This window comes from Lepisosteus oculatus, chromosome 2 (assembly GCF_040954835.1).
Source record: "Lepisosteus oculatus isolate fLepOcu1 chromosome 2, fLepOcu1.hap2, whole genome shotgun sequence".
NCBI lineage: Eukaryota > Metazoa > Chordata > Actinopteri > Semionotiformes > Lepisosteidae > Lepisosteus > Lepisosteus oculatus.
This window is the reverse complement of record NC_090697.1, coordinates 18,812,931-18,824,054: the sequence shown is the minus strand read 5'-3', so window position 1 is coordinate 18,824,054 and position 11,124 is coordinate 18,812,931. Positions and strand designations below refer to the sequence as shown.

Here is an 11,124-nt window from a genome sequence, read left to right as displayed (position 1 = left end):
GTGCCTACTTTTTGTCTTTTTTTATCACACAAAGAAAAGGCAACTCTAGGACATGTAATTATGTAGAGAATCCAATATATAGTTATTTCCTCCCATTCTGCCAAGAATTCCAGTTGTAATCGAATAAAAAGCTTCAAAAACCAAGGCTTTTAAAAAAACCATAGTCCACACTTGATCAAAACCAAATTATTGTGTTACGTTTCTCAACCCGAGAGATTCTATATTTAATTGCTTAGGGATTTACTGAGTGAGTTTATAATGCTTTCATTTGCTTCGGATTTTCACTGCGAGATGTAGAATCAACCGCACATGACCGCAAAAACCACTGCATCTATTCTTGATTGGGACAGCCACTAAAGCAGAAGTAGGTTTCTCTTAGCAGACACATAGTTTTAATGTGAAAAGCAGCATCTTCAGGATTCTAAAACAGAGGGATTGCTCATCTTCATCTACAACTACCGCTCCTCATACTGTACCTTCCGGGGCTTTCCATTGGGAAAAAAAAGATAAAATATTTTTTGATGACCTCAATTACACTTTACAAAAATGAAATGTTGACATGGTACAATGCCATTGTGGTCCAGAGAATCCATAAAAGAGATATGTGGCAATCACTATGGAAACAAAATTTCACATGACAAGATCATGGAAATCAAAGTTTCATCATGAAAGCTACGCTCATTTTGGTTTCCTCTCCTTAGTAAAAGTTTCCAACTAGCTATAAGCCCCTTGAGCCCATTTGGTTCTCAGGTATATCTTACGTTTTCTTTTAAGAAACTTTAAATATCCATTATTGCAGCAAGGTCATCTGTTGGTCTCAATCACCACCTATTGCGCAATTTATGAAAGCATTTTCAGAGAGCCTGGATGTTTGTCCTTGATCATTTTGATTAGTAGCAGTGACCTTACTCTTACATACAGCACTGGACGTAACAAGACATTGAGCTGCAATCTGTCCATAGTAGTAGCCGTCATTGACCAAAAGCTGTGTCCATGTGATATTTTCTTCTCAGGAGCTACAATGGTGTAATACTACTCTAGACTTGTCAAATGGGGCCAAATGGAAAAACTGTACCAATACCCTGTTGTTCCAATTAGAGCGGTTCACCTGACATCAGTAGACTTTCTTTTCAACTTCCATCCACAAACGAAAGGGGAAGGCTGCAGCTGGTTGCAAATCAGCCACGCACTGAGCAATCCTGCTGTTTTCTCTGAAAAGTAAAAAAGCAGGTTTCTTCAACAGGGCGTGTGTGCGTATAAGAGAATCACTCATTGAAAAGCATGTCAGGTGACACCTTGTCTGTTCAGCATTTGGCAGATGTAATATGTCATCATTTCTAAGTCTTTGGTGCCTTGTTGTTTAAAAATCGGATTTATTACACCTGCCCAAATTACATTCTAAATGTCATTGCTGGGGTGGCATATAGCGTTAGACGTGAATAACAGCTTTACTAATTGATTCCATGACCTTTGGAAGGAAGGGACAAAACCACTCTTAACCTGGAGGTACAAAAATTCAACCGTCAAAACTCAGCTATTTTCAGATCTCCATGGAAACATGGGACTACCGAGATCTGAGTCAGACACTTCCCACGCGTGCCCCACAGGCTGTCGCCACTCGGGCTGCTTCACATCTTCCTTCACACTCAGTGAGAGTTTACCTGTGAAAACGGGTGGGAGATGTCCGTGTTTTACGGCACTCCGGCGTGTCTTTTGGATGTTCCCTGTCCTCCTTTGGGGCCCTTTTTCTTGCCGACAGAACCAGTTCTCTTGACTTCCCCCAGGCAAGGATGTGGTTTGTCCCTTCATGTGCCATGAACTCTAAGCAGACCCCCCCGAATTGACTGGGAGAGATGTGCTGTGTTGGTTTTGTGCCAGAAACTTGGCAGTTACACCAAAAAGTTCCAATTTTGTCTCGTCTCAGTACAGCACCTTTTGCCACATGTTTGCATGATCAATTACATGAACGCTTTGCTGCAAACCACCTGTTGGATTTGAGATGAATTTTCCTCTCCCCCAAAAAAATCCGCTTTGTGGAGTGGCTGGGATATTGTTAGCTGATGAATGTTTTCTCTCCTCTCCCATTGAACTCTGTAGCTCTTTCCAAGTTGTAATTGGCCTCACAGCAGCCCCCCTTACTACTTCTGTCGTTACCCAGTTGCTCATTTTGAAGAGACAGTCTGATCTAGGTAGAACCTGGGCAGTACATTGCACTTTCCATTTCTTGGTAAATGAGCACACTATGCATGCTGTGGCATTGAGAGACTTTCAATATTCTCGTACCTTTCTGATCTGTGCTCTGTGCTTTCAATGACTTTATACCTGACTTGCTTAGAAAGCTTCCTAGTCTTCATGGTTGAGACTTTGTTTGAATTTCAGTTCTTGACCAAGGAACCTCACAGAGACAAGTTAAATCTAAAACCACATGAACCACTGCAGTCAACACACAGGGGCCACTCAATTCATTGTGTGGCTCATTAAGGTAGTTTTGTGCACTTCATTTATTGCCACTTCATCATGTAATGACAGCAAGCTTTAAAGCAAAAAAAAATTAAAACTGACTAAGAGTCTCAATACTTTTGCAAGACACTGCATACTGATATCGGGAGGTCAAGATTCAGGATTATTTTGGTTTGTTTCACTATTCTGTTTGTTGGAACTGTCCTGTATTTATTTTTTGTTTCACCTCATAAAACATCAATGTGAACTACAAGACAAGCTCAACTTACCTTTTTTAAATGTACTTACGTTAAAAAGGTGATTTTATCCACACATATGGACAGCCTATAGGAATGTCAATGTCAAAAAAATGACAAATCTGTTTCTTTATGAAACTGTGTCAGACGTATAGCAAAACCTTAGCTACACAGATGGTGTTTGAGGTTTAAAGCACATCAACTACTTTACATGGCTAATTATTCACAGCCTATGACATAGTGGTCAAATGTGCTTATCATTTTTCAAGTTACCTGATTTGCTAGAGAAGATTCTTTTTCATACCCTTGAAAGTTGTATATATGCAAAACAAATCTAGTAAGTAGAAACCATGTTAATGTCAGCATGGCTTTGCAGACAACATATATTTATATTATGGATATTATTTATCATATGTACAACTGAAAACACTGATAAACTGAAAAGTACATCTTCTTACAGCAAAAAAGGCAAGAAAATGTCATATACAATGGTAAAGGACAAACCTTCAGGTTCATTAATTTTATTTTTATCTGTGCTTTAGGCATTTTTTGACAATAGCTGAAATATTAAAACATACTGCAGATTCAAAGGCTGTATACTGATATATAACAATAATTACCACAAAAGACGCAATCATAAAACCAGTGTAAACCATGTTTTATAAATAATAAATACATTCAACTCTCAAGACAAAAAAACATTGTGATCAACTGGAAAAATATTACTTTAAAGACGTCACTTTTACAGAGGCAAATCATAATACAATTAGCGCTTAAAGCAAGTCAAATCGCCTTTTCACCTTTAACATGCTTTAGTGTACAGTAAATATGCACTCTTTAAAAAATAGCACACCAAATACAGGAGTACTTTCACAAGACAAAATTGTTTAATTGCATTCCAGGTCTGTAACTTTGTGAATACTTTTTATAATGATGCTGATTTCGCACATGATGCTGATTTTAACACATTGTTGTTGACCAGCAATTGCTCCTGATTGATTTAAACAAGACAATTCCAGAAGATACTGAAGAGAACACACAGACACAGTGAGCACTATCTGTATCTAGCCTGACTGTGATTAAAACAAAACCAGTCTTTCCTAGTTGCAGAAAACAGGCCCTTCCTGTTGAGCAGGAGAGTATTCTTTTCACCTGGACAAAGATGCTTGCTTTCTGTCAGACAACTGAGGAATCCCCCCACTTTTTTCTGTCAGTTTATTTTGTTTTTAATTTACAGCTTTATCCTCACACCCACACACAAACACCACACACTCCAGTCTCTGAAGTTTACGACGGTCTCCTGTGCGACAGACTTCATTCCCTGACGTCCCTCCTGTCCTTATCTTGGCAAGCAGCTGCTGATAATGTCTGACCTTGATATTGGCATCAGGTTCATGGGGCAGTGCACCAGTGGGCAGTGGGGCTCGTGAGCCTTCAGGGCTTCGGTCAGGTACCTGCGTTCCTCTGTCAGCCTCTGCACCTCCTTCTTCAGGGAGCTGTTCTCCTGCTCCAGGCCCTCGTACTCCTGGAGGTGAAATGTCAGACAGCTTTCATGAGTCACCTGCTGGGCCTCTTGGTCGGAGCTGCCACTTGATGCCACACTCCCAGGAGACATGAAGGCATCACAGTGCTTTCCAGCTCACGTTTTTGCTATGCAATAATTGAAAACAAACAGCTTCATGAGATGCACAATTCCCCACGATGCCTTACTGTTGAATGGCTGACCAGTGTGATTATTTTTTTGACTGGGACCAAAGAGTAGAGTGTGTCTGTGCATATGCATGGGAGTACGGGAAAGCCATTATTTGTTTTAAAACCTTATTGTTTTCCTGATTACTGCTATGTCACACAGTAAACCCTTGGTTTAACAGACTTCAGATTTAACAGACATAAAAGAAACAGAATATCAAAGGTGCCCTATCGGGACGTACGATGAGTGTGATTTGTTTTGTATGCTTCAGTGAATTTTATACTCTATGTTTACGACATGGAATAAAGAGCTTCTGTATTTACAATATGAAAGGCACAGGAAAAATTTTCACTTACTGTGTTGATTGTAATTATAAAAAAAAATAAGTCAAAAGATCCAGAAAGCATATATAATATATATTTCTCATTTAATAGCGTGTTTTGGGGCCGAAAAACCCAACACTACACTGATGTTGGGTCCTGCTCCTTGCTTTTCCAATTCCTAGTAGATCTGAGAGCTCTCAGCTCTCAATCTGTCCTCAGTCTTTTTGACTATATAAACACTGTAATTTTTCTTTTTATGCATTTCCAGTTTAGAACCGCTAAAAAAAATTTGTCATAAGACAGCAGAATTTACAGGAAAAGTAACAAGGCAAGTAACAAATTGCTGTTTACTTGCCTGTATGCAGTTTTGGCAATCTGGCCCTATAAGGTCAAGCCAGGCAGAACACCCTCTGATTTGTGAAGAATGAGCTGCTGCAGGGGTGAATATTTTAAAAAGTATTTTGAGAAGAGCAAGAATTTATTTCCTAACTCCATTTACTGACAGGCTTGGCTTACTGCTCGTAATCCTGTACTTTGATCAGGTACTAGGACTCAGAACACACTCCTTTGACACATCCCACTGTTGAGTCTCACACCATTTGGCTTGCTTTCAGCTGTGCTTCACAGAAAAGGAGTCACAATCACTTGGGTGACCAATAAAATTACAGGTCATGTGCTCAACCCTGGTGGGACTCAGCTAGCTCTGCTTCGTCAGTTGAGGAATCGAATTCACAGACAATACTGGACTACAGAATTGAGCCTGCACCCTGAGTGAATGCTTTACTTGCTGTTATTCTTTCATCAGCTCATCTTGCTTGAGAAACCTTAGCACTATGCAAATTCACTTAGATCCACTCTTAGATGGCTCTTACTTTCCTGTCTGCACCTATTCCTTTTGTGCACCTACTGTATTCAATCAACAGGACCAACATGCGTCCTGCTGTACTGTGAAAACAGCATCATGGAAACTGTTGATATAACAGAAGAAAGAGCTGTTCCTGGAGGCATTGTACAAAAATAGTATTAAAAAGACTAAGAACTGCCTGCTAGAACGAGAGCAGGGGAACAAGTAACAAGTTCACATTACACAGCACTTTAAAGCCCCCATAAAGAAAAATTGCGTTCCTAAGTGTTTTCAGTATTGCTATACCTTTTTCTTCCCATTTCTACTCCAACTAGTTTTAAAAATACTTTGCGAAGAGCAGGAACCAGTGATGAACAACTCAAAAGATATAAAGTGAGCTGTCCAATTTAAATAACCATAGCTTTAAATTGTGCCCTACGGGGCACGATAATTTGGCAACCATACCAATGGAACCATAACTTGTGCCATAAGGCACATGTTCACACAGATGATGGAAACGTGTACCAAGCAGCCTAAGAAACTGGCAGTGTAGGCAGTCCCTGTCACCTTTCATCAAAATGTCCTTCATGCTCCCTATTGCATGTGCATCAATGATCGCTGCTCCACAGAGCTCAGTTTTCACACTGCAGTGCTATGAACAGGCCAAAGAACTTAAAGAGTCAATAGTTACAGCCTGGTGTTTTTCACTTCTAGTCCTGATTTTTTTTTCATCCAGCCAGCACCTAAATCATTTTAAATTATTTAAAAGGTTTTCACTGCTTTACCTTACACTCAAATGTGTGGTGACCTCAACTTCAGGCTAATGGCTTACAGTATATATTGTTCTTATCACAGTATCCGGCAAACTTTAAAAATAAATGTCAGGACATGTCAATGAGGCAGGGCTGGAAGTGTAAATTACTGGAATTTTCCTAGACTAATGTAGTTCTGGAAATCAGAAGCCAGGCAGAGAAGGAAAGAATAATATATGACTTTACAAGTAAAACAAGGCCAGTCAGTCCTTCCGGCTGTGCAAGCATCACCATCACATAATAAGTTAAGAAAAAATACTTGTTGGTTAACTGTTTATGAAGACAGACATATTTTGATGTTGTCTTTTAAATAGGGAGTAGTTTCCCTTTACAAAGGGTGAGGAATGGAAAAGAAATAAAGGTACAAAAATGTCTTCAAAACCATTCATGAGGAACACATGATACAGTAAACACCAAGTCAAAGGACTGTATACAAATGCATGATCTTATTGCAGGTTTAGATACCATAGAGAAATCAACAGGCAACAGGGTTGCTATATTTATGCACATCTGTTTTTTCACAAAAAAGTGGAACATTCATCCAGACTAGAGCGACATTGATGTTCTGGGAGTTGAGCAGGCATGCGTTTTAAAAAAAATGCAAATCTTTTCAAACCAGATTTGTGCTGTGAAAGCTTATGTTATTCATCTGAGATTTTCTTCTGTTGCCACACATTACTACAAAACAAACACCAAGAAAACACCTAATCTCACTTGGGGGTTACTCATGGACAATGAGATGAACAATGCATCCCTTACATTTTAAAACCAAAAAACAGACAAATGCATTTTTTGCATTTGCACAGTGAGGTCTGAAATGAATTTCGGCAGTGGTAGGCAGGACTTGACACTGTGCTTTCCCTGGGGTCTTGTTGCAACCTGAAGGGTTCAGTTGTCAGGCCGGTCTATTACAATACCTTCTGGCATGTACACGTTGTAATACGTGACAGAGTTACTGCTTTTCACCGCAAGGCTTCGTGTTTAATTTCAGAAACCTCTTCAGAAAGCCACCACTAAAATGAATAGGATTAATCAGATCCACCCTGGTGCCTCCTCTACATATACATAGTAGTGGATACAACAAACCAGAGTAACAAAACAGGTTTAGAATCTGACTGTCATGGAAAGGATTTACAGGCAACATACCTCATGCAGTTTGTCAGCTTTCTGCGTCTGCTTCTTGCGACTTCTCTGAGCGGCAACTCTGTTTTTTTCTCGCCTCTTTAATTTTTTGTCATCGTCCTCAGAGCTCTGAGACTAAACAGTGACAAGAAAAAAAATGTAAATGCTTCACAAGGCATTAAGACACCTTTAGACCAAATGGCCCTGGACGCAGAAGAGTGCAAAAAGCTGTAAAGCAAGCGCAACACAAATTCTGCACAACCCTGCAACCTGTTTTTTTAAAGCCCTCTTTTGAAAACATTAGTATTCCTACTCTATGGCTGCCAGTGACCTCTCAACAACAGCTCATCTTTCATAACTCATGAAAAAACAGGTGGAATGTTTGAATGAAATGGTTGAAAATGTTTGCACAAGTCATTTAGCATGATTAAAAGGTCAGTTTTATAGTTTTATTTTAGTTGTAATAAAATGCATAAGTCTTTTCAACTGGACTTTCATGATTGACAAATGAACATCCCTAAGTAGCTTCATTCACATCCCAATAAACATCAGTTTTAATTACTGTCACAATAAGCATCAATTGGCATAAAATATTCCAATAATTGTGTACCACTACTGATCTTTATATTCTACATTATGACAAAATATATGTATGACTTGAAGACAACATAGAGCTCTTCTAAAAGAAGGATTTTGGCACAAAACTGTTCAGATAATGACAGTTTAATCTTAAATAACAACAAAGAAATCTTAAGTACTCTGAAGCTGTCCCACACAGGTCAATTAAAGAGCTAATGCTGTCCTAAACTACAACACGAATAAGGTGATATGAGCAACTAAATTTTTTACCCCTGTAGCAACATAACAGAATAAAATATTAACATCGGTGAGTGATTTTATTAAAGATGAAACAGTTCTTTTTTAAAATAATCAGTTGTTAGTTACACATACACTTTTAAAAATCAATACGTTGGTGGAAATGTATTTTATGAGGTAACTTTACATAGCGAAAGACTATGAACATTAGTTACTAGTTTTTAAATATTACTTCAAATGTTGCAAATTTGAAAAAAGGAACCCTGCATAAACTAGTAGCTTTCCCGACGTCGTGTATATAATGCACATATGTATTTATCACGTATTTGCCCAGTTTAGTGAATTCCCAAACTGGACGTTTTCTCTCACTCTTTAGATGACAGTCAACGTTCCGTACATACCGATAAATTATCTATATTGAAAAGACACTCAACTACAGAGCATCAGCGAAACCTTGCGAATGATAATCATGTGGAAGATATTTGTTTGTTGTTTAATATTTTTGTTCCTAAAACCGTTTCATGGCATTAATCCTTTTAACTTGTTAAAGTTTTGTAGTTATTTGCATGACTGTACTTTTAAATAGACCCTCTTCATCTTGTTTTACATACATTAAATATGCTTGATCTTACCTCACATCTGCGGTAAATGCTCAGGCTGTTTGCATTTACATGCAAAAGCTCACTTTCAAGCCCACCTTCAGACATCACAGCTATGAACATGAAAGCGCATGGGTCGGAAACGGAAGAGTCCCTCGCACAAAATACAGGGAGCGAGCTCTTGGGCTCAGTTTTTTTTTAAAAAAACCTCTGTTAAAAAGTGCAACCCATCCCCGACAACTCTTGTGATAAGACTGGGAAAAGGTAACATCGCTTTTCCTGCTCGTCTCAAATCGTGTCTCGGTGATGCAATCAGATGTCTTCCGAGGAGTTTCACTCTTTGAAACGCAAATTACCTCTTTCTTGAAACTGCGCTCTAAATTTCTTCTAAGTCACGTGGTCTTGCGAACTTAACATTAAGGGTTCATTGGTACAGCACTTGGTGTTTACACAGCATGTGCGTTTACACGGCGGCGTACCAGTAATTAACCTCATATTCAAACACTTAGCCAAACAGCAAATAAAAAGTCGTTGCCCATGTAGTACTGAAAACATTCTTAGTGTAGACTATTTCGCAAATTTTAAAGAATTTGAGTGATACTGACAGTGAAGCTGGAAAATGAAAATTATCCTATTAATGGATTGATCTTTCATCGGCTCGCAAGAAAATAGAAACCCTGGGAAGTGGTTAATTCGGGCGCTAGGTTAAAGAGAAAATAAATTACGGATGAAATATAAAGCAATTCACAAACCATTACCATTGAATAATTAGTTACATATATGTGCATATGTTTGATGGGGTTACAGTCTGTCATATGAAGGGATCATTCGAAACTCTAATGAGGCTAGGAAGTCAGGCAAGCTGTCCTACATGAACTACTGTACATTAAGTACTACTTCAAGTCATACAGTAATAATAAGACATTGTTTTGGACAGATTTGTAGAAGGGGTTAGAGTGTGGGTCTGAACCAGCACTCTTTGCACTCAGTGGATCTGATGTCATATCGTGTGGATGTTTATTTTGATTTCACAGCTCATAAACAGGGCAGTGAGACGGCTCTGTGGCTAAGGATCTGTGCTTGTGCCGGAAAGATGCTGGTTCGACTCCCGTGGCCGGCAGAGGAATCCTTCTATGTTGGGCCCCTGAGCAAGGCCCTTAACCCCAACTGCTCTAGGGATGCTGTATATATGGCTGACCCAGCACTCTGACCCCAAGCTTCTCTCCTTGTTTGTATGTCTCATGGGGAGCAAGTTGGGGCACTGTATGTGAAAAGACAAATTCCTAATTAAAAAAATTGTATATGGCCAATAAAATATGGCTACTCTTTTCAAGAAACATCCTGGGATTTTTAATAAGTCAGGATCTCAGTTTTACATTTAATCCAAAGGACAGCAATATTTTGAACAGTATAGTGCCCCCCATCACTATACTGGGACATTGGGACCCACACAGACCAGAGGGCACCTCTTCCAGCAGCAACCTTAGCTTACCCAGCAGACCTCCCATCCAGATACTGAGCAGGCTCAACCCTGCTTAACCTCAGTGGGCTGCCAGGTGCAAGCTTTCATGTGATGTAGCTGCTAGTATAAATTAGTACAGAAATTTGCTTCAGATTCATTGATAATGTGGTACAGGACAGAAAGTCTCCAATCTCATTTAATCCATGTTTGTAAACTGGATTGAGGTGCAGCAAAAATAAAGTTTAACAGAATAAATCAAGCATTCTTAATAGATGAGTCAAATAGCTCAGGAAGTGCAGCAATCCATGAGAAAAATCAAAGCTCAGTACTTTCAAAAGAGACAAAAAAATGCTTGTTTTGTTAGACTTCCAAAAGCATATTTATTTTGCTTAAATAAACATTTTGTGCATCCGAGTCATTTCCAGCTTGCATCTCTTTTTTGTCAAATAAACTTATCACTTATTCACTAGACACAATACCAACGTAGTGTGTGAGCTCTCCCTTTTCTGATCAAACCACCTGAACAGTTTGTAATTGTTCTAAAAAAAGAGCAAAGCAAAATTCCTTGAAACCTAAAATGTCTAGAATGAAAATAAGTCTATTATAGGTATCCTGTATCTTACTATAGATACTGTAGGTTAATACCTCAGTTTAGGTTATTTTGAGAACAGTAACCTAGGCTTAAAGACAAAATGTGTGTTTCTTTTCTTGGCTATTCAAATTAAAAAGAAAAAATCAAAAACTAGTCTCTTTTTCTTGA

The 11,124-nt window shown here is 38.8% G+C and overlaps 1 protein-coding gene across 1 annotated transcript; it reads right to left on the bottom strand.

Moving 5' to 3' along the window:
- Nucleotides 1-3,339: 3,339 nt before the first annotated feature.
- batf3 (basic leucine zipper transcription factor, ATF-like 3) lies at nt 3,340-9,277 on the bottom strand. Its single transcript, XM_015339120.2, has 3 exons — nt 8,936-9,277; nt 7,512-7,622; nt 3,340-4,221 (listed from the first exon to the last, which is right to left on the bottom strand). Exons 1-3 carry the CDS (start codon nt 9,023-9,025, stop codon nt 4,036-4,038), a joined length of 387 nt encoding a protein of 128 aa, XP_015194606.1. The 5' UTR covers nt 9,026-9,277; the 3' UTR covers nt 3,340-4,035.
- Nucleotides 9,278-11,124: the final 1,847 nt, after the last annotated feature.